Genomic DNA, 22,809 nt, shown 5'->3' on the forward strand with positions numbered 1-22,809 from the left:
GGACATGATAGGGCGCAGTCGAATAGAATCAATGAAGGGGAATAGTAAGCATTATCGTGAAGATCTAATAATTACACCGCCAAATGATACCTGACATTAGACGGGTAGATGTTTCATGTCAGTGGTCTAAAACATTAGCACGGCCCCATTCGTTGTGTATTAGCATGGCCCCATTCGTTCATTCCAATAGAACCGTTCATGATAAGATGACATGCTTACAGTTCTTGTTTTTATGACGTATACGTTTTAATGTTTAAATTTAAAGCAACAAATTGATTTTGATAATTAAATTGTTTATTCATCCATAAACTTTACGTCGAAGCTAATGGCTGTTCATTGTTGTCAACAATATTCTTCCCAGTAATATATACATTTAGATTACTGTACAGTAAACTACGGTTATAACGAACGCGCTTATAACGAACTGACGGATATAACGAACTTCCTTTTTTGGTCCCGACTATTTGCTGTAGTTATGCTGTATATATGCTTATAACGAACTAAAATTAGTAGTCCCCCTGAGTTCGTTATAACCGTAGTTTACTGTATCTCGATGTAGCATTATTGCTTTAAGTTTATATATCCGGAACACATCTATCAATATCTCTGTGTATGATTTAAAACTAATAGGTGTTTGTCGAGGATTTAATCCAATAAAATTATTTGACTTAAATTAATAGCTCCCTAATATGAGCTTTTATTACACTTAACACACTTTATACGCATATATATCCCTAAGAGGTGAATAGTTACCCTATATTCTCTTCTGGGGCATTTTGGTTGACGAGTGAGTGAGGTCTGTGTAACGCCGCTTTGAACAGCATTCCAGTTATAGCACGGTGTCACCTGAATGTGGAAGGAAAAACCGAAGTGATTCAGGTCAGAGAAACCAACGAACACGGGTATGTGCTTGTTAGAAACATAATAGTGGCCCACCGGGGTTCGAACCCACAATCATATGTTTCCGGCATGCTCAAGGGAAGCAATTCTGCACAGAGATGGGTGATGGAGATGGTTTTACCTTTTGCTATTGCAGTGCTTATCCTATTGGTGATTAAGGAATGTGTTTGTTATCCTTTTTGTGATTGAGGAATATGTTTGTTATCCTCTTGGTGATTGAGAAATTTGTTTGTTATCCTCTGGGTGATTGGGGAATATGTTTGTTATCCTCTTGGTGATTGGGGAATGTGTTTGTTATCCTCTGGGTGATTGAAGAATGTGTTTGTTATTCTCAGGTTGATTGAAGAATGTGTTTGTTATCCTCTAGGTGATTGAAGAATGTGTTTGTTATTCTCAGGGTGATTGAAGAATGTGTTTGTTATCCTCTAGGTGATTGAAGAATGTGTTTGTTATTCTCAGGGTGATTTAAGAATTTGTTTATTATCCTCTGGGTGATATAAGAATTTGTTTATTATCCTCTGGGTGTTTGATGAGGAGCATGTTTGTTAGCCTTTTGGTAATTTAAGAAATTGTTATCCTCTTAGTGATTAAGGAATGTGTTTGTTTTCCTGTTTGTGACTGAATCATTTGTTTGTTATTCTCTTGGTGATTGAGCAAAGTGTTCTGCTGGGTGAATATGGAATTTGTAAACCTCTCGTTTGTTGACGACGTTGCTTGTTATTATAAACAAAAATTGTTATGTGGATAATATAGGAATCTGTTATCCTTGTTATTTTTAACATAAGCTTTAGTGGTGACTGACGATAGTTTAATCCTCTGGGTGATTATGTAATTTGTTATCTTGTGTGTAATTTAGGAATTGGTCATCCTCAGGGTAATTTAAGATTTTTTTTAAATTCGTGCAATGACCATCACATAGACAATTCCCTTCCCTTGATTTACCCATCTGAACAGGAAATATAAGACACCAGTGAGGTCTCATCTAATATATATTTAGATCGGAGCACAGATTAACAATAATAGTCAACTGTCCCTTTATGTCGAACAATACCCCAGCAGCACCAGTCTATGTGTTTACATTTCACAACTTTTGAGGCACAATCTAGCAGGCACTTTCCACATAGATTTCAAAGAGCGCACCACTGATGCACGATACATGGGAGAAAGCCGGGACAGGGATGCACGCCACAGATGCACGATGCATGGGAGAGAGTCGGGACAGGGATATGCACGCCACAGATGCACGATGCATGGGAGAGAGCCGGGACAGTAATATGCACGCCACAGATGCACGATGCATGGGAGAGAGCCGGGACAGGGATGCACGCCACAGATGCACGATGCATGGGAGAGAGCCGGGACAGGGATGCACGCCACAGATGCACGATGCATGGGAGAGAGCCGGGACAGGGATGCACGCCACAGATGCACGATGCATGGGAGAGAGTCGGGACAGGGATGCACGCCACAGATGCACGATGCATGGGAGAGAGTCGGGACAGGGATATGCACGCCACAGATGCACGATGCATGGATTGGCTGGTCCAGACTCGATTATTTACAGACCGCCGTCAAATAGCTGGGATATTGCTGAGTGCGACGTTAAACAGCAAACAAGAGAAATGATATGGTCTTCTCATAGTCACACATGCAACCAAATCACGCATGTTCTGTTTTTGAAGTCAGTTTAGTACACGCACGATAACGGCTGGTTGTAACTCGTTATAAGCGGTTAGAACAACGTAGATTCACTGAATCTACGTTTTGCAAACAAAGCAACATGAAACTGCCCATTTTCTGTACATACATGCTCGAAAACTAATAAAGCGCCCCCTGGTTTTTAAACAGAACGTATGTCTAACAACATAGTATCATTCGCGTCCAGTCGGAAATATGAAGGAAAGCCGTCTGGAAGATGCGCTCTTGACTTCTGAAAACACGGATAACGATATCGATGTTCAATATGGATAACAGTTTGACAGTCATGTAATCAACTTCGTCACCAAACCTGACCAGCAGATCCAGTTTACTCGCCTGTCACTCTTATATAGCTTACATCAGACCTGCTCTAACTGGAGCCTAAAATTTGGAGTGAGTGGTTAGAATCACTGACTGTACAACGTGGTCGAGTATGTCACCACGCTCCCTAACAGCTCACTGTATTGCCGGGTCGAGCATGGACTGATGCAAAATTACTGGCTGCGGCATCAAACAACATTTACTCTCACTCATTGTCAAAGTATAGATGTTGCTGTTGATTATAATAACTATGTACATCTGTTTAGAGCTACCTCTACACAATGAATACTGTTAATACACCTGTGAACGGTTAAAGGAAAACCATATATATATTATCCTACACGAGTCTTCATGTCACATACGTTTTGATTTAAATTGAATTTATGATAAATAAATAAGCTCCTAATTAACAATATTTCGTTTCCAATGTGACTACATTGAACGTGACAATATCAGTATTCAGACGCTACAGCCACCTAAATCTGTCGAACTATGGGCGTGCCACAATTATGTGTACATGCTGCACTAAAACACAGTATTCTTACCCTAAGCACGTGTAAAACACAAGCATCAGAATGTATTGTATCACGTGACCAGTTTATTTGCATATTAATTATCTTGCGACCAATGAAACCGCAGTATTCTACTATGAAATGGTATATAACTATGCCGAATTCGTTGAAGAATCGGATATAGAATTACTCCCCGGAGACGTCCGAGATGACACACGCAGGGTGTTGTGGTAAGACTTCGGTCTTCGTCAAGGTATCAGCTTTCTTGTTTCTCTTTGCCTTTGTCCTCCTCCTGCTGGGGTTCGGGACGCCACTATGGAGTACAAGAGGAGGTCAGAACGAAGGACTCTGGGAGAGGTGCACCGGGAGCCTCTGTGTCTCAACCCTCGATGATCCGCTTGGAGGTATGTCTAAAACCTGGAATGTTCCAAAATTACGATTTAAAAAAACGAAAATAAAAGTGAACAATGATCCTATTCACGTGTATGAATATAACATTAACCTCCTTGTAACATAATGAAAACTAGGGTTCATGGATGACAACTTACTTGGACGTAGAAAGGATTCGGTAACTCAGCGTTGACAGAAATAAACGTATTTTTAATGCTAATACTAAAACCTCGTTAACTCGAACTCCATAAACTTACAAAGTTCATAAGACTTGTTTGATCAGGATTACAACAAGGCATGTGTAAAGCTTTCAAAACGGTTAATGGGAAGACGGGGCTGTGGGGTAGGCTGGTGGTCAAAGCTTTCGCTCGTAGACCCGGGTTCGAAACCATACTCACTCACTCTCTAATGGAAGACGTGTAGATGATATTTCTAAATTTGATGCATCAGTGACCAAAATGATGTCCGATACAATTCCCTTGTTTGATCAGGGTTACAGTATTCTAGGCCTCAATGAAGAATTCCAAACGTTTCATGGTTTACTTGTACAAGGTGTTCCCTTGGTTCCCTAATGTGAATAATTGAGCTGCCTTTGCATGTGTTTGTGACGGATGCCATCCGTGGGATAGGATAGGTTCATCTTTTCGCGGATCCCTGGTATCATCACTATTTGATAGTGCTTATAAACATATGCTTACATCGTCGGAATCGTACACTGGACAACTTTTAGCAGCTACTTCTTATGATTATGGAAATTATTTTCGTCGTAATTATTAACGACCGAGTTTTAAGCTACCAGCAGTGTTATCGTCATTTAAGTCTAATATCGGCACTCTGCTTGTCTCGAATATACACTCGATATATTTTCGATGGTACTTCGAGTAGACGAGGTTTTAGATTATTCAATATGCTAAAATCCACTTGTCTTAGTTGGGGAAGGCACCATGTGATTGTATAATTAGTCCCTACATGTTACAGAATATGATTGGTTTACATCGTTCTTTTGGGAAAGGCACACACCATGCGATTGTATAATTATTCCCTGTATGTTTCGTAGAAAGGCTTGTTTACATACATTAACATTCTATTGGGGAAGGAACACTCCATGTGTTTTTTATAATTATTCCTAGTATGTTACAGATTAAACCTGTTTATATAGTTCTATTGGACAAGGCACATACCATGTGTTTTTATAATTATTCCCAGTATGTTACAGATTAAACCTGTTTATATAGTTCTATTGGGGAAGGCACACACCATGTGCTTGCATAACTATTCTCTGTATATCACAGATCAAGTCTGGTCCATTTAGTTCTATTGGGGAAGGCACACACCATGTGATTATATAATTATTCCAAGTATCTTACAGATTAAACCTGATTATATGGTTCTATTGGACAAGGCACACACAATGTGCTTATATAATTATTCCCTATATGTTACAGATCAAGTTTGGTTTATTTAGTTCTATTGGGGAAGGCACACACAATGTGATTATATAATTATTCCCTATATGTTACAGATCAAGTCTGGTCCATTTAGTTCTATTGGGGAAGGCACACACCATGTGATTATATAATTATTCCCTATATGTTACAGATCAAGATTGGTTTGTGGCCGTGCAAGCACTTGTAACGATTGGCTTGATCCTTGGTCTGGCCGGAGTCATACTATCGTTCATCATCATGTTTGACGTCGCATGTGCACACAAAAAGGCAATCCGGATTGCAGCCATCGTTCACGCCTTTGCACCAGGTAGTAGCAATTATTGTTTAAAAACCGTCGTCGAAATAGAAATAACGAGAACAATAAAAAACCCTGATAAAATGTTGTTTCAATGAACGGTCTCAGTTATAAACACCTCACTATCTGACGAACTTTGAATATTTTTTCATAACCGAAAAATGTAGATAGATACGACCCTTCGAGCAAAGGTAACACTTTTGTGAGCTTATGCAGGAATACAATAAGACTACAAATGTGAATGGCATTCTCAAGAAAACGTGCTGAATAATTTATTAATATTTTAGCTGCCTTGCTGTTGTGCGGTGTGTTTGTCTACTGGATCAGAGGCGAGATCTATTTCGCCGTCTTCTATCTGGGGTTCTCCTGGGGGATCACTCTTAGTGCCGCAATCGTCTTCGTCGTCGCTGGCATCCTCCTCTCCGTCGACCTCGACCGCATCCACAACGATCACGATGAAGAAGCTGCCGACATGCCAGAAGCGCACCCTGAAGCAGCAACTACACCTGAACATGCCTAGACCACAACAGGGTCAAGGTCACGCTGTAGCCAGCACGTCAATGAAACGAAGGCGTATCATACGCTGATGTATATCTGTCTATTAAACTAATTTTATATCTGCCTTGTCTTGTATCATCTGCTACTAAAATGCCACTACAATAATCAGTCTGTACTGGTCGTTCATTGACGTTAGGTTTAACCTTAATTGGGTGTAGGTCTGGTGAAGCCTACACATGGTGAAGGGAGACAACCATTGCACTACCCCACACACACCATATAGTAACACACACGCACACACACACAGACACACAGAGACACACACAGACACACAGACACACACACACACACACACACACACACACACACACACACACACACACACACACACACACACACTAACACTAACACTAACACTAACACACACACACACACGGTAACATTTAAGAGCAGTTTCACTTCGGGCTTTCCTCCAACATTAAGCTGTCACTCCGTGTTACAACTGAAATACTTTTCAAAGCGGCGTTAAGCCCAACTCACTCACTCACATGCCAACTGCTGTCATAACACACCATCGGGTATCATTAACCCACGTGTACCAATGTTGCCAAATCCTCCCCGTTACAAAGTAAATCCTCCGCATTACAAAGTATATCTTTCTAGTTACAGAGTAAATCTTCTCCTTTACAGAGTAAATCCTTCCCATTACAGAGTAAATCCTCTCTGTTACAGAGTAAATCCTCCGCATTACAGAGTAAATCCTTCCCATTACAGAGTAAATCCTCACTGTTACAGAGTAAATCCTTCCCATTACAGAGTAAATCCTCACTGTTACAGAGTACATCCTTCCCATTACAGAGTAAATCCTTATTGTTACAGAGTACATCCTTCCCATTACAGAGTAAATCCTCACTGTTACAGAGTACATCCTTCCCATTACAGAGTAAATCCTTATTGTTACAGAGTAAATCCTTCCAATTACAGAGTAAATCCTCACTGTTACAGAGTACATCCTTCCCATTACAGAGTAAATCCTCTCCGTTACAGAGTAAATCCTTCTCGTTAAACAGTAAAAAAACAAATTTCACACAAATTCCTCCCCGTATACAGGAAGTTGTCCTTGTAAGAGTAAGTTTTGTTCTATATAAAGGATAAACCAAGGATATACCAAAGTGAGTGAGTGAGTGAGTGAGTGAGTGAGTGAGTGAGTGAGTGAGTTGGGTTTACACGCCGCTTTTAACAATATTCCAGTTGTATCACGGCGTTTCAGCTTTATGTGGGAGGAAAGCCCGAAGTGATGCAGGTCTCAGACGCTTACCACTTCTGTGAAACCCACGAGCACGGGTATGCTTCTGACAAACCTAGAAACATAATCGGGGCGAACCGGGATTCGAACCCACAGTCATAGGTTTCTGGCGTGCCCAAGGGACGCAACTCTGCACAGCGAATCGCGGCGCCTTAGACGACTGGGCCACCCGTGTCCCCGCGTCATACCAAAAGACGTTAAAAGATGGTACTTGTTGTTACCCTGTCTGGCGCTCGGCATTAAGGGGCTAAAACTAGGACTGGAAGGCTCGGAGTGGGATATTGATGTTAAACTGCGGCATTGTATCCCAGTGGGCTTGCACTATAAATCGGCATCAGTCCGGACTAGTACAAGCAACCTTACACACACGTGCATGCACGTCGCTATATAAGTGGACTATATAATCCTGGACGCGACGTCAAACCTAATTTCACCTCACCTCACCTCTACCCACCTCACCTTGTTCATTATACAATATGATGTTCTCATTACACAGTAGATCATCCCCGTTTGATAAATACTTTTCGTTACACAAAAATAAGTTTCCGTTACACAATAAAAACTTTTCGTTACACAATTAATCCTTACCGCCACACTGGATATATTTCTGTCATTGACGTATCTTGTTCCGATTTGTCCTTTAAAGGGTTAAATTTATTTTATGCCAGTCAGCAATTTTTCAGCTACATATTGGCGTTCTGAAAATACCAGCGGCTGACTGCGCACCCAACACGATTCACCATGACAGAGAACTGCCAGGCCACACAACCCCAAAGTCATCAGTCGGCTCTCAGGGCAAGCATAATACACTGGGGACATATTCTACCCCGGAGTCCCTAGGGGTGGCGTCCTTCAACGTGGGTTGTTTTCAGTTATTTTTTAATGCCAGTTGGTTAACGTTGAGGTGAAATTGGGTTTAACGTCGCGTCCAAGATTATTGCACTCATATAGCGACGTGCATGTACCTGTGTGTGTTTGTGTGGCCGCTTGTACTAGTCCGGACTGATGCCGATTTATAGTGCTAGCTCACTGAGATACCATGCCGCAGTTTAACATGAATACCCCACTCAGACACAGTATACTGACTCCGAGCCGACCAGTCCTTGTTTTAGCCACTTAATGCCGAGCGCCAGACAGGGTAACAACAAGCACCATCTTTTAACGAGTTGGTTAACGGAGTAGTACATCTACATGTTGATGTACTCGTGAATATGTCCTGGATTTATCCCATGCTTTGATAGTGATAACAGAAGGCGTTGAAAATAATTGCTGATTATTTATCTGAAAAATATCTAAATAAGTTTGTTGTCATATTTTAATTTGAAGCGGACCTTAAAACAGTTATACAAGCGCACTGTGAACTATTTCATCATTTGTTTTCACGAAATACGTGTTTTCTTTCTTTTTTTGTTGAAAAAGACGCACGCGGAACTATCTGATGACATTTGCGTCACTTGTTCTGTAAAGAGTGAGCCTGATTGAGTGAGATCTAGGCTTTAAGGGTGATGTCCATGTCTGGATAGACAGACATGATAGACAGTTGATAGATCGACTTATAAACCTCTGATGACGTCACTCTACAGTAACAGAAGATGCTTTAAAAAATTGGTTAACTTCCAAGGCAGGCAATATCAACCATGCCCGGGACCTGTTGAATACATTTCAATTGTAACACCTAGATTTTACAATTAACGTTTTATAAAGTTGCCCCTTGATGTGAACACAATTGTGTTTGATGATTGGTAAAATGTCACAATTGTTTAACATGTAAATTTCATGACGTGAATCGAACCTGCATCCTCACACATCCTGTTATGTTAATATTAATACAACTTCCGTTTACAGTAAACTACGGTTATAACGAACTCAAAGGGACCAACCATTTTAGTTCGTAATAACCGTAGTTCGTTATAAACAGATATACAGCATATATGCAACACATGGCAGGGGCTAACAAGTAAGTTCGTTATATCGGTCAGTTCGTTATAAGCGTGTTCGTTATAACCGTAGTTTACTGTATATAATGATGTTTCCCTCGTTTGAAGTATTGAATTAGAGGGAAACTACTTTCTCCTAGTGGTACGTTCTATAATAAAGGGAGGTAATTATGCCAGTAGATGGCGCTGATATTTGGGGTATATAAGGGTGGGGCTTTATGTTGTCGCCTCTCTCGCTTGCTCTCACGGCAGTTCAATTAACAACATGTACATTTATGATGTTTGCTTCTTTCTTTTTCATGTGTTTCAGGCTTTTCGTTTAGACGTGGGCGTATGGCTGTGAGGCCACATTCTGTTATGGCCATCTGTCTCTGTCGACAGGCCATGTATGTTGATGATATTTGAGAGCTGTTATAATACAGTAAAGTACGGTTATAACGAACTCAAAGGGACCACCCGTTTTAGTTCGCAATAACCGTAGTTCGTTATAAGCATATATACAGCATATATGCAACACATGGCCGGGGCTAACAAGTAAGTTCGTTATATCGGTCAGTTCGTTATAAGCGTGTTCGTTATAACCGTAGTTAACTGTACTCACTGGTATAATTGTGTTTACTATCACATGTGTGTTGTGGCTGCAGAGCCTTCAGAATACTTTGTATATATGGTTGCATTTCATTGGCTACACAATGTACGGCAGGCTGCAAAGCCATTAGAATACTTGGTCTTGGAAATGTTCGGTTGGCAGAACCATTATAATACTGCTGTATTGGGTGTGTGTGCTCCATGTTAGATGAGTAAAACTAGGATTTTGTGTATAATCTGTATTTGTAAAAGCATGTATGACGTGTGTAAACGGTGATTCAAATACTGTATACTCCCCAGTTACTGGTGCTGTTGCATTCGTAGGGAGAACACGGCTCCAGAGCTTTTTGTATTCACAAAAGTTTTTATCTCTGGTTTTACGTGTCGGGCTTCAGCCACCGTTACCATCTGTATGTTTCGATATGTTGTATCATATGTAATAATGGTCTATGGAGTGACGTAATGTCACTGTGTGTTGTGTGTTGCGTTTCGTAAATAAACCGCCGTGTACCGCACACCCGTCTAGTGTACATTTGTGTTGTGTTGTTTTAGATGATTATTAGAGTTTGGTGTGTTTCAAGGAGAATATGAATGTCTCTCGGTAGAAATGTATTTTGCATATGAACACAATGTAACGAAATGTACAATCAAACGATAAATGTGTTTTATATTCACGCGGATCGAACAAGCCACCTTCATATCACTTGCCCAGTGAGTGTGCCACTTGACTACAGACGCGCTGATAAACCAATGCTTTTAAAAATGCTTTATCAAGCACCCGTACGACAGCAACATATATTTTACGTCCGTTTCCTAAGGTTCCTGGAAAGTATGTTAGAAACATAAAATTGTTGATAAATGTTGTTTTAAGTTTCATCTTTCGCTTTATAAGTCAGATGAAACACTTACAATCGGGTGTTTGTGAGATTTAAAACCTTCATCCTCGCAATAAAACCTCTCCTTTGGATTCGGGTTTTAAACCTCATAATCGACACCATCAGCATCAATCCACACAATTAAGATCCGAGCCATATCAGTATACTGAATCGGTTTAGATCACACAAGAAATATTGCCCCGCCCTGAGGACGATTGCATTAATATAGTTTTATCTTACCTGTTTACTTTATTTTTGTTAATGTATTTAAGAAAACTATGACGACCGTTCTACCACGTGATAGCCAACAATCTGAAAGTTGTGGCAACAGTTCGTCTCCATATCATCGACTTCATCGTTTAGGGGGGCGGTCGGGTAGACTAGTGGTTAAAGCGTTCGCTCGTCACGCCGAAGACCCGGGTTCGGTTCCCGACATGGGTACATTGTGTGAAGCCCATTTCTGGTGTCCCCCGCCGAGATATTGCTGGAATATTTCTAAAAGCGGCGTAAAACCATACTCACTCACTCACTCACTCACTCATCGTTTAGGTCTTGAGATTCGATGTTGCGACGACGTCACGTGGGCGTTAGGCTTTGTGTCAGGTTTCAATGACGTGTTTGTTGATATATCCAACTCATTCCGACCTCTTCCTGTTTGACTGGCGGATAGTTTGCCTGTTGTACCACGTTCTTCTCGAAAATCAAGTCCTTCGTGACTTCCTTACTTCCAACGACTGCACCGATGACTTTCCTTTTCTTTGTCGGCTGTGTGTGAGTGGTCTTATACGCTTTAAGCAATATTCCAGCAACATCAGCGCTGGGGACTCCAGACATGGCCTTGTACCCATGTGGAACTATTACGACTCCCCGCTGGTGCGATGATCAAGCAAGGCGACAAACGGAACTGAGAAGAATAGTACAGCCTTCCTCACCGACATTCCACCAAGTACAGCTTGATATGCAATAGCTTAGGTCTCAGAAAGATATTGGCGGTATTTTCCCTGGTTGGAGGTTTGTCAAAACCTGTAAAACAAAACTAGCAACATTTGAATTTCTAATAAATTGCACATTTTTACAAAATAATTATCAAAGATGACTTTCCACACATAACAAAATGCGAGCGCCATTAGGTGATAAAGCATGTGAGTCCCTAAAGATCCCACATTATTTGAAATTTCCTGAACTACCAACGGTTTCATTTTCCTATACGACACCATTTTAACCTTGTTGGTCAATTATAGGAACAGTTTGCAGAACGCACGGACTTGTATATAGGTCCGTGCAGAACGTGAATAGCTATTTATGTAAGCTTCACTAGTTTCGACTGTCAAGTTTGATGAGACTGCTCTACCACCCTACGAGATAGCTGTTGGAAGAGAAAGTATTCACGCTGGTCAAGTAACAAATATGGCGCTTTGCGAAACGAACAGTCTCGATTGATGAGTTAAATGAGAAATTTACAGTTTATAACGAAACATTTACTGGAGAAAATAACAAACGGCAAGAAGTGATATTAACTCCATAAATGACCATCTGTCATTATTTTGCCTTGTCATTGTGGACCTTACGTAAAAAGGACGTCAACAGTTTGTGTACGGCCAAACACTTACGATAAAGGGAGACAATTTAAGGGGAGGTAACTTTTGTATGACAATGGTTCCGTAAAAGTGTCATGTTCACTGCAGTGAAATATCAAGTGTTATGTTCACAGCGGGGAAAATATCACTTTTCTCAACTTCATAAAACTCAGCCTTTCACACTGAAGTATATAATAAATAAGAACCTTCGTCCGTTATTTAGATATGGGCCATACTATCGTGAACACCCTCCTACCAATTCGGATCACAACTTTAAAATCATTACGGATGCAGTCGAAGCATATATGCCCCAAAATGGGTCGAAAGGGAAGATGAATCTTTGAATGTCTTTCAGAGTTGGTTACGTCAGCGCGTGATGTTGTCATTGGTAGAATGCACAAACTGAAAAAGAACCTATTCTGTCGCAACCATAATTCATCCAAAATCTTTCTGTCCTACATGACAAGTTTGTAATTGTTCCCCCTGAGAAGGCCTCAAATAGAATAAACATTATATGTAAGCACACTGCATTAATTGTTTAGTAAAAGAATTTGATATAAGTGACATATCAAATAATGCTACTTATACAGCCAGTATGTTACAGAGGAAAAAATCCGCCCAAACCACGCATAAGTTCTATCAACTTTGAACTTGACCAAAGAGCCATGAAAATCCATACAAAGAGATATATATTGCTGGTTCCAGCTAATGTACCACCAAATCCCTGTCTCAAAGATTAACCATAATCCTTCATACAATCAAGGAAGGACTTTCTTTATATTAACAAAAAGTATTTATTTGAGGCAAGTGGAATTAATACTATGTGGATTATCAAAACATCAAAGGATTTGCTTGGAATCTCATAAATGAACTAAGTTCAATTCTGTCAAAACATTGACTTTTCAACTTTGTTCACCACACGACGCACTTAAAGATAAACTTCATTCCTTGGTCCATAGGGCATGTGTTGCTAAAGTGGTGACCATAGATATCTATCTTCAGAGGTTTAGGACAATTTGTCAAAAATGAAAGCAAATGTCATTTGACGTTCACTGAGAAAGCAATATGTGAGATGCTGGACTTCGTCCTCAGTAATATTAACGTGAAATTTGGGGATAATACATTTAGGTAGGATATAGGCATCGCCATGGGCACCAATACAAACTGTTGATTGATCTGGTTCGAGGCCTCAGTGAAGCTTTCAAGAAATTTATGGTTGGCACGTTGAGGACATTTCCAAATTTTACGCATCAAAGACCAATTGTATATCCGGAGCAATTACCTATGTTGACTTGTACAACCCATGCTTGCTGTACAAAGCGACTATGCTTGTGGTAAGAGGCGACTAACGGGATCGGGTGGTCAGGATCGCCGATTTGGTTGATGCATGTCATTGTATCCCAAATGCGTAGATCGATGCTCATGTTATCAATCACTGGATTGTCTGGTCCAGACTCGATTATTTACAGACCGCTGTCATGTAGCTGTAATATTGCTGAGTGCGGCGTTAAACAACAAACAAACTTTGTTCCCGAGTTTGTTCGGGCGAATGCTTGACTTGCCTTTGTATGTGTTTGTGACGGGTGCCACCGGTTACACTGCAGGCTACACTTGCTATCATCACTGTTTGATAGTGATCCATTAAAACATAATTCTAATGTAGTCGGAATGGTACAATGGACTCTGCCTTTAACAGAGATTTCATATGATTATGGAAAGGGTTTAGTCGCTTTTATTATCATTATAGCTAGGCTTATACATGCTGATAACGGAGCTTCCAACCAGAAATTGGGTCAAAAATACATTATGATTGTTTCAAACTGTGTTTTGACATTAGTTTACACTCGCATTAAAGGTGTCAACCATTTCTTCTGTCTGCTAACATTGTTGAACTTAAATAGCAGCATATTGTCAACCAGAATATGACTAGAATTTCAGGAATATATTATCATACTTAGAAAAATAATTACTTTTATCCGTTCGTTTCTTTACACACCTTAACGTTTATATATTTCTGTGTAATACACGGAGTTCTATTGATACTATAGGTTCAAGTAAATTTTCAATGATATTCACATCCGACCCACTTTTTAATATTCAGTTTTAATAGAAGCAAACCAAACAGGTTCCCTACTTAACAGTGTGGTGGCAGCTAGCCTGGAGACGTGCAGTTGTAGATACGATGTCGATATGATGTATATACGATGTCGATACGATGTAGATACGATGTATCTACATGGTACGACTCTCTCGGCTTCGAAGGGCGTTGCAACATTCTACATTTCAAACTACTACACTTCCAACGTGGTCCGTGTACGTGCTTGTTGACAATTCAGCTTAATTTACAGGTTAATAACGAATTGATTGAAACCTCAAAAACTGAACGTTTCAAAACTTTAAATTTTCATTTTCTGCTGTATTCATACTTCATTGGTGACATACTCATACATGTATTGAAAAACAGAAACCGAAATCGATTATATATCATGTTTCGTAACTGTACCATGGCAATAATAATTTGACTACTATCCGGTTGCCTCCCATCTCTCTTGCCATGTTATGTCTGGAGAAAAACACCGCCTAGCCTGCAGATATAGGTATTTTAGATATTTACATTAGAGAATCATGTAGATAATTCCTAAAGACAAATTAAGATCGATATATATGAAAGTGAAGAAGCGGCGGCGTTGAACTATTTAATTTTTCAATGTACCAAAGAAATTTCTACTAAAATCAGTGTCCATTGTAAGATTTCGACTATGTCATGTGTGTATGAATAAATATCAAATAGTGTTTGTTTGTTTGCTGTTTAACGCCGCTCTCAGCAATATTCCATCTATATGACGGCGGTCTGTAAATAATCGAGTCTGGACCAGACAATCCAGTGATTGACATCATGAGCATCGTTCCACGCCATTGGGATCAATGACATGTATCAACCAAGTCAGCGAGCCTGGTCACCGATCCCTTTAGTCGCCTCTTACGACAAGCATAGTCGCCTTTCATGGCAAGCATGGGTTGCTGAAGACCCGGATCTTCACGGGTCTATCAAATAGTGACACTAACGGTGGGGCAAGATACACTGACCTTTTCGCGAACACCTAGTGCTATCAAATAGTGATGACACTAGGTTTCGCGAAAAGGTCAGTGTATCTTGCCCCACCGTTAGCATCCGTGACAAACTGTTTCAGAGGTAAGTCACTGGGTTGAACATATGAACGAATGGTACAAGTCTCAAAATAGGGAATTACATCGGATGTAAGTTTTGTCACTGATGCGTAAAATTTGGAAATGTACTCCACATGTCTGCCATAAAACCTTTTGAAAGCTATACTGAGGCCTTTAGCCAGATCAAACAATAATTATAACATAGCACACGATGCCACACAATCAACTTTGAACACTCACGCCATTTTACTTACACAAACGACACAAACGTGGATGCCAGGGACCTAATTTACCTCGGAATCCCCGGGTAGGGTAGAAAAAACTCGAAAAGGTCAGAGTGGAAGTTTCTTGGAAATTAACTCTTTATTTGGAACTAAAATATTCATAACTCTTGTTTCCAGGGGAATGTTATGCATTCGGAACACACCATTGAACAGTAAACACATATAAACTTTTTACTTCATTATTAATGGGACTGCCTCCAGTGAACTATTTCATATAAAAGAAACAAAGATGATTAAATGCGCTGTACGCAGTGTCATCACAGCCTGGCAGGATTTGACATTTCTAAGTTTGCCCTTAACGTTAAACCAAAACCTAACCACACCCTATGCATAAATTGGAATGGAACATATAAATTGCTGGCGAAGCAAACATTAAACCGGATCATTGCAGCTATAGTGATTAGTATGTAAACTTATACGTCAAGTTCCAGGCAGTATGATGTGACCTGAGTGACAGTATGCAATGAGTAGTCTCCACACGATGTATGTATGTGAACTGTATCGATATAAAGCTATGGGTATACTGCTTTACGTTTAGAGGCCATAGACGTCACTCCCTGCGCCAGTGTTATGATTGATCAGATCAGCGCCTACCACCATCACTGAGCAGAAGAAGCAACTCACAGGAGCCTGGAAGAAAAGGAAAGTTCAGCTTTAGCATCGGCGAAACAACTCAGCAATCATGCACAAATGTTGTGGAAAGACTTCCAAGCTTCTGAAGGTGTCAGCTCTTGTCCTCTTCATTGCGCTTATCCTTCATCTGATTGGATTTGCCTCACCATTCTGGAGTCAGAGATTCAACTCAAATGAAGGTCTTTGGGAAGCTTGTCAAGCAGGAATATGTCTGTCCACTGACTCCTCGCCTCTTCTGCAGAGTAAGTTTTTATAGGATTTTGTCCTGGGGGTTTTTCATGGCAGATATATTAGCATGCGTCGATTAAAGTCAAAAATTCCTTTTTCGATGAATGTATTTGATACCAAATATAGGCGAAAAACTCTTTTAAGCATCATAGGAAATGTAAAAAGGTAGAGTTGTACGATTGCCTTTTTCTTGTTCGTTTCATTTTAGCCACCCTCAAACAAACACGGTGTATACTTTCTGATGCCCTGTAGTCTATGATAATATGTTTTGAAACAGTAACCGGAAAAATAACCTGCCTCAAACAGTCCCCGGTCGCTTCACAGAATGCTGAATGTCGAACCCTTACAATAATACAATTCTGGAAGAAAAGGACAGTCGGGATGGAATCCAATGCAGGAAGTATTTATTAACAGGCACATATTGATGTATTCCAGCTCAAGAATGGTTCAAGGCAGTGCAAGGGGTGATGATCGTCTCCTTCATCACTGCTGTCGTCACAGTCATCCTGACGCTGGTGTTATTGTTTGCTGCATCCCTGGCACGATCGGTACCTCTCATCATTGCCACACTGGCGTTCGCCGTAGGCACAGGTAATACACTCACTATGGAGTGAGTTTATTAGATTAGTTTAACGCCACTTTGTTATTTCGAGGCGGTTAGTTATGTCACGTTATGTCCTCACGTGGGCGGAAAACCCGAAGTAGTGCAAGTCACCAATTTGGTGAAACCATCGGGCATGGTGCCGATTTTGATGATGAAGCATGCTTCATAAAAAACATGAACCTTCATCAACACATTCGCTACAGTGTATATATACAGCTTAGGTCTTCAAACCTTGCGCATCTGTTCATGTTGGGCGGCAGGTTCGACGCAGTGCAAGCTTGTAAACTTTACATCTCTGAACTCAAAATACCGTTTAAACAGTGTATGGTTTAAATGAACTCATTGACAAGATGGCGTTTCAGCAGTATGTGGTCTAGACAGGATCCTGATTGCAACAAAGGTCTCTTTTGCAGCCCTCGAACAACGTGCACCTACTAACAGTGAAACATACCTTTGTAGTTTTAAGCTTAATATCTTTCATCGATCTTGAGAAACTATCAATGTCTGTACTTCATAGGTGTCTTCATCCTGATCGGCGTGGCGGTGTATGGAGTTCAGGCCAGTGTGCTGTTTGAAGATCTGTTTGGTCAAGAGTTCGAAGTCGGCTTCGCCTACATCCTCTCAGTCATCTCCATCTTCGGCTACTTCATCGTGGCTCTCATGCTGGCTGTTGATATTGACCACAAAGTGACCAAGGACAGAGAGATTGGCGAGGTAAACTCTTCGTATATTCTGAACGATTGTTATGTGTTGTGCTAGAACAGAGAGTGTGGTTTAACGCCTCTTTGATATATCGGCATATATCGGCATGTCATTTACATGGGAAGTTAGTGAGTGAGTGAGTGGAATTTTACGCCGCTTTTAGCAATATCCCATCAATATCACGGCGGGGGACGCCAGAAATGGGCTTTACACATTGTACATTGGGAAAAGAAGGTCTGATGTGACGTTTTCAATTACGGATGGTATTTGCAAACTAAGAATCAGAATCAGGGCGAATCTGCTATTCGAATGCACGATCATGGGATTCTTTCGCGGAATTCTATCATGGAATTCTATCATGGAATTCTATCATGGAATTCTATCATGGAATTCTATCATGGAATCCTATCATGGGATTCTATCATGGAATTCTATCATGGAATTATATCATGGAATTCTATCATGGGATTCTATCATGGAATTCTATCATGGAATTCTATCATGAAATTCTATCATGAAATTCTATCACGAAATTCTATTATGGGATTCTATTATGGGGTTCTATCATGGAATTCTAATATGGGATATTATCATGGGATTCTATCACAGAATTCTAACATGGGATTCTATGATGACAACAGGACCACTTGTATCCCCGCAAGACGAGCGTGTTATATGACGTCGTTTCAGTTACAACGCTGCCACTCAGTTAATATGGGAGCAAAGTAAGCCGAGCCTGCTACTTCTGTCTATATCAAGATAACTGTGTAAGAACCTACACTGACACGTCGCTACATGCAGTAGACCAGAAGTTGTTATCCATTTTTATTATTTACTCACCAACTACTAGAATACCCCTAAAACAGTTCTATCTAGCTACATACGTATTGTAAAACCACGAACCTGGATGTGAAGAATCACACTAAGGATTACAGTCCAGGCAAATCTTGGATTCTAACCAAATTATCTTGAATACAAGACACTTTTAAAATGACACAACTTCTTTAGTCTTTGTAAGACGGTTCAGGGCTAATTCTTGTCCCTTCAGCAGGTGAATCGATATTAAGTGTCATGTATTCACATTGTTCCCATTTCTAAACTTAAAAACTCAAATGATCTTGTCAGAAGATAACAGTGAGTGAGTGAGTCGGGGTTTAGCGTCGCTTTTAACAGTATTACAGTTATATCACGGCGTGTCAGCTTAATGTGGGAGGAAAGCCCGAAGTGATGCAGGTCTTAGACGTTTACCACTTCGGTGAAACCCACGAGCACGGGTATGGTACTGACAAACCGGGAAACATAATCTGGGTGAACCGGGATTCGAACCCAAAATCATAGGTTTCCCAAGGGACGCAACTCTGCACAGCAAATTGCGGCGTCCTAGACGACTAGGGTATCCGGTGCCCCCCAGAAGATGACAGCCTTGAAGGGAATCACTGTGGGAGTTACAAGGAATCCGCAGTATCCCATGATTGTCTAAAAAAAACGATTAATGAAAATCATCAGGTTTCAGTGGTTGACCGTTCTGGCGACATGTCACCGTGCCATGACCGCTGCTCATGTTGCCAGTCATTTTATTACCTGGTCCAAACCCAATAATATACAGACCGTCGTCACATACTGCGTCGTTAAACAACATTCTCCCCTTGGTTGTAAAAATGAAGGATGTAAAATATACCAGGGTGATTAATCAGGTTAGTACATAGAAAGTGAATATGATAATGTGGTTATGGATTGACATTATATCAATCCAAACCAAGATTTTCGTTATTTCCATAAAAAATGTTTTATCCGAATTGTGGTTATGTAAAAATTGACACATGGTACCTCATATCATACATGGGATACATATGCGATTTCTGATTTCCACCACAACCCACCGCACCCCCTGCCGGGATATGACTGGAACATTGCTATTCGTTATCTAAAACTATACTTACTCACTCAAACGGTTTTTCTTTCCCAGGGCGAAGGAGACGCCGAGAGCGGAGAAGCTGCTGACGCTGAAGCCGATGAGCCTGTGGCCGACAATGCTGGGGAAGAAGCAACCGCTTCCAAACCAGATAAGGTGAACATGGCCGAGGACTCCGTGATGAGCAGCTCAGACGCTGGGAACAACGCGAACAACGCGAGCAGCGTGAACAATGCGAACAACGCGAACAACGCGAGCAGCGTGAACTACGCGAACAACGCGAGCAGCGTGAACTACGCGAACAACGCGAGCAGCGTGAGCAACGTGAACAACGATGTTTAATCGGCAGTCAAACCAACTCACCCCCACAACAATGACATCTGACCAACCTTCTTGCCCTAGTATCACAGCCCCAGTGAAAGCCAGGCACACTCCACAATTGTATGAAGGGTGCAGCAGACTATCCTTACTGTACAATCCGAACCAACATATCATCTTTGAATTTATTATGATTATATCTAAGTTAGTCTACATACGCTGTATGAAATGTAATTCCTGTCTCCCTCAGGGCACTTTTAAATTAATCATTTGTAGTTCATCATTCTGTTGAACTGTATGATAATAATACTACGATCTTGAACGTTAGCTTATTACCATTATTTAAATTTGCCTGTGACCACTAAGGGCCTGTGGGCATGGACTTGGATGTATCGCTGCGTGAAATAGGACACTCCATGGAGAATCTTCATAAGAGAAAGTAACCTAGTTGTGTGTTTATGTCTGTTTACAGCTTTCGAAAACGTATGAACAAAGTTTTAGTTTGTTCGAGAAAGCAACACATTCCATATTTGTCTGTAAACCATAACTTGTTAGATGATCAATAAATTGCAAGAACGATATTGAGCTCTCTCTTCATTTCTGTAATCTAAAACAGCAATAAAGCAACTGTCACACTGTCGCACTTGACGACTGTAGCACTTGACGACTGTTTTACCGTCAAACTTGACATCTGTTTTGATGTCACACTTGACGACTGTTTTACTGTCACACTTGACGACTGTCACACTTGACATCTGTTTTCCTGTCACACTTGACGACTGTTTTACTGTCAAACTTGACGACTGTCACACGCGACGACTGTTTTACTATCACACTTGACGACTGCTTTACTGTCAAACTTGACTGTTTTATTCATACTTGACGACTGTTTTACTCACACTTGACGACTGTTTTACTGTCACACTTGACGATTGCTTTACTATAACATTTGACTAATGTCACGCTTGACTGACATACTGTCACACTTGGCGACTGACATACTGTCACACTTATGCCACCTATATGGCGGCCATCTGTGCATAATCGAGTCTGGGCCAAATAATCCAGTGATCTGCTCATTTGGGATACAATATTATAACAATGAGCCTGACCACCCGACCAACATGGGTTTCTGAAGACCAATTTATAACCCGGATCGTCACGGGTAGCTGTAACACATAAGCCAACTTCCGCACATACGTCAACTGTAACTCTTACATCAACTGCCACACACATGTCAACTGTAACTCTTACATCAACTGCCACACACAGGTCAACTGTAACTCTTACATCAACTATCACACACACGTCAACTGTAACTCTTACATCAACTGCCACACACACGTCAACTGTAACTCCCACATCAACTGCCACACACACACGTCAACTGTAACTCTTACATCAACTGTCACACACATGTCAACTGTAACTCTTACATCAACTATCACACATACGTCAACTGTAACTCTTACATCAACTGCCACACACACGTCAACTGTAACTCTTACATCAACTGCCGCACACACGTCAACTGTAACTCTTACATCAACTGCCGCACACACGTCAACTGTAAATCTTACATCAACTGCAACACACATGTCAACTGTAACTCCTACATCAACTATCAGACACACGTCAACTGTAACTCTTACATCAACTGCCACACACACGTCAACTGTAACTCTTACATCAACTGCCGCAAACACGTCAACTGTAAATCTTACATTAACTGTCAGACACACGTCAACTGTAACTCTTACATCAACTGCCACAAACACGTCACCTGTAACTCTTACATCAACTGCCACACACATGTCAACTGTAACTCTTACATCAACTATCACACACACGTCAACTGTAACTCTTACATCAACTGCCACACACACGTCAACTGTAACTCTTACATCAACTGCCACACACACGTCAACTGTAACTCTTACATCAACTGCCACACACACGTCAACTGTAACTCTTACATCAACTGCCACACACACGTCAACTGTAACTCTTACATCAACTGCCGCAAACACGTCAACTGTAAATCTTACATTAACTGTCAGACACACGTCAACTGTAACTCTTACATCAACTGCCACAAACACGTCACCTGTAACTCTTACATCAACTGCCACACACATGTCAACTGTAACTCTTACATCAACTATCACACACACGTCAACTGTAACTCTTACATCAACTGCCACACACACGTCAACTGTAACTCTTACATCAACTGCCACACACACGTCAACTGTAACTCTTACATCAACTGCCACACACACGTCAACTGTAACTCTTACATCAACTGCCACACACACGTCACCTGTAACTCTTACATCAACTATCACACATACGTCAACTGTTACTCCCACACAACTGCCACAGACATGTCAACTGTAACTCTTACATCAACTGCCACACACACGTCAACTGTAACTCCTACATCAACTATCACACACACGTCAACTGTAACTCTTACATCAACTGCCACACACACGTCAACTCTAACTCCTACATCAACTATCAGACACACGTCAACTGTAACTCTTACATCAACTGCCGCACACATGTCAACTGTAACTCTTACATCAACTGCCACACACACGTCAACTGTA

The 22,809-nt window shown here is 40.8% G+C and overlaps 2 protein-coding genes across 2 annotated transcripts; both read left to right on the plus strand.

The window, feature by feature from the left end:
* Positions 1 to 3,611: 3,611 nt before the first annotated feature.
* Positions 3,612 to 6,183, plus strand: LOC124146673. The gene is made up of 3 exons (XM_046517083.2): positions 3,612 to 3,835; positions 5,421 to 5,576; positions 5,852 to 6,183. Exons 1-3 carry the CDS (start codon positions 3,640 to 3,642, stop codon positions 6,082 to 6,084), a joined length of 585 nt encoding a protein of 194 aa, XP_046373039.1. The 5' UTR covers positions 3,612 to 3,639; the 3' UTR covers positions 6,085 to 6,183.
* A 10,133-nt stretch (positions 6,184 to 16,316) lies between these two features.
* On the plus strand, positions 16,317 to 20,775 carry LOC124146671 (peripheral myelin protein 22-like). Its single transcript, XM_046517082.2, has 4 exons — positions 16,317 to 16,672; positions 17,094 to 17,249; positions 17,780 to 17,976; positions 19,931 to 20,775. The coding sequence occupies exons 1-4, from the start codon at positions 16,480 to 16,482 to the stop codon at positions 20,216 to 20,218; spliced, it is 834 nt and encodes a 277-aa protein (XP_046373038.1). The 5' UTR covers positions 16,317 to 16,479; the 3' UTR covers positions 20,219 to 20,775.
* The last annotated feature ends 2,034 nt before the right edge of the window (positions 20,776 to 22,809 follow it).

This window comes from Haliotis rufescens, unplaced genomic scaffold (assembly GCF_023055435.1).
Source record: "Haliotis rufescens isolate VD_foot unplaced genomic scaffold, xgHalRufe1.0.p SCAF_3, whole genome shotgun sequence".
Lineage (NCBI taxonomy): Eukaryota > Metazoa > Mollusca > Gastropoda > Lepetellida > Haliotidae > Haliotis > Haliotis rufescens.

Bases quoted from the DNA above. Each gene is read 5' to 3' on its own strand.
- LOC124146673 (XM_046517083.2), top strand. From the start codon at position 3,640: ATGACACACGCAGGGTGTTGTGGTAAGACTTCGGTCTTCGTCAAGGTA. The intron at 3,836-5,420 runs GTATGTCTAAAA...TATATGTTACAG, and splicing joins CCTCGATGATCCGCTTGGAG to ATCAAGATTGGTTTGTGGCC. The intron at 5,577-5,851 runs GTAGTAGCAATT...TTAATATTTTAG, and splicing joins CGTTCACGCCTTTGCACCAG to CTGCCTTGCTGTTGTGCGGT.
- LOC124146671 (XM_046517082.2), top strand. From the start codon at position 16,480: ATGCACAAATGTTGTGGAAAGACTTCCAAGCTTCTGAAGGTGTCAGCT. The intron at 17,250-17,779 runs GTAATACACTCA...TGTACTTCATAG, and splicing joins GGCGTTCGCCGTAGGCACAG to GTGTCTTCATCCTGATCGGC. The intron at 17,977-19,930 runs GTAAACTCTTCG...TTTCTTTCCCAG, and splicing joins AGGACAGAGAGATTGGCGAG to GGCGAAGGAGACGCCGAGAG.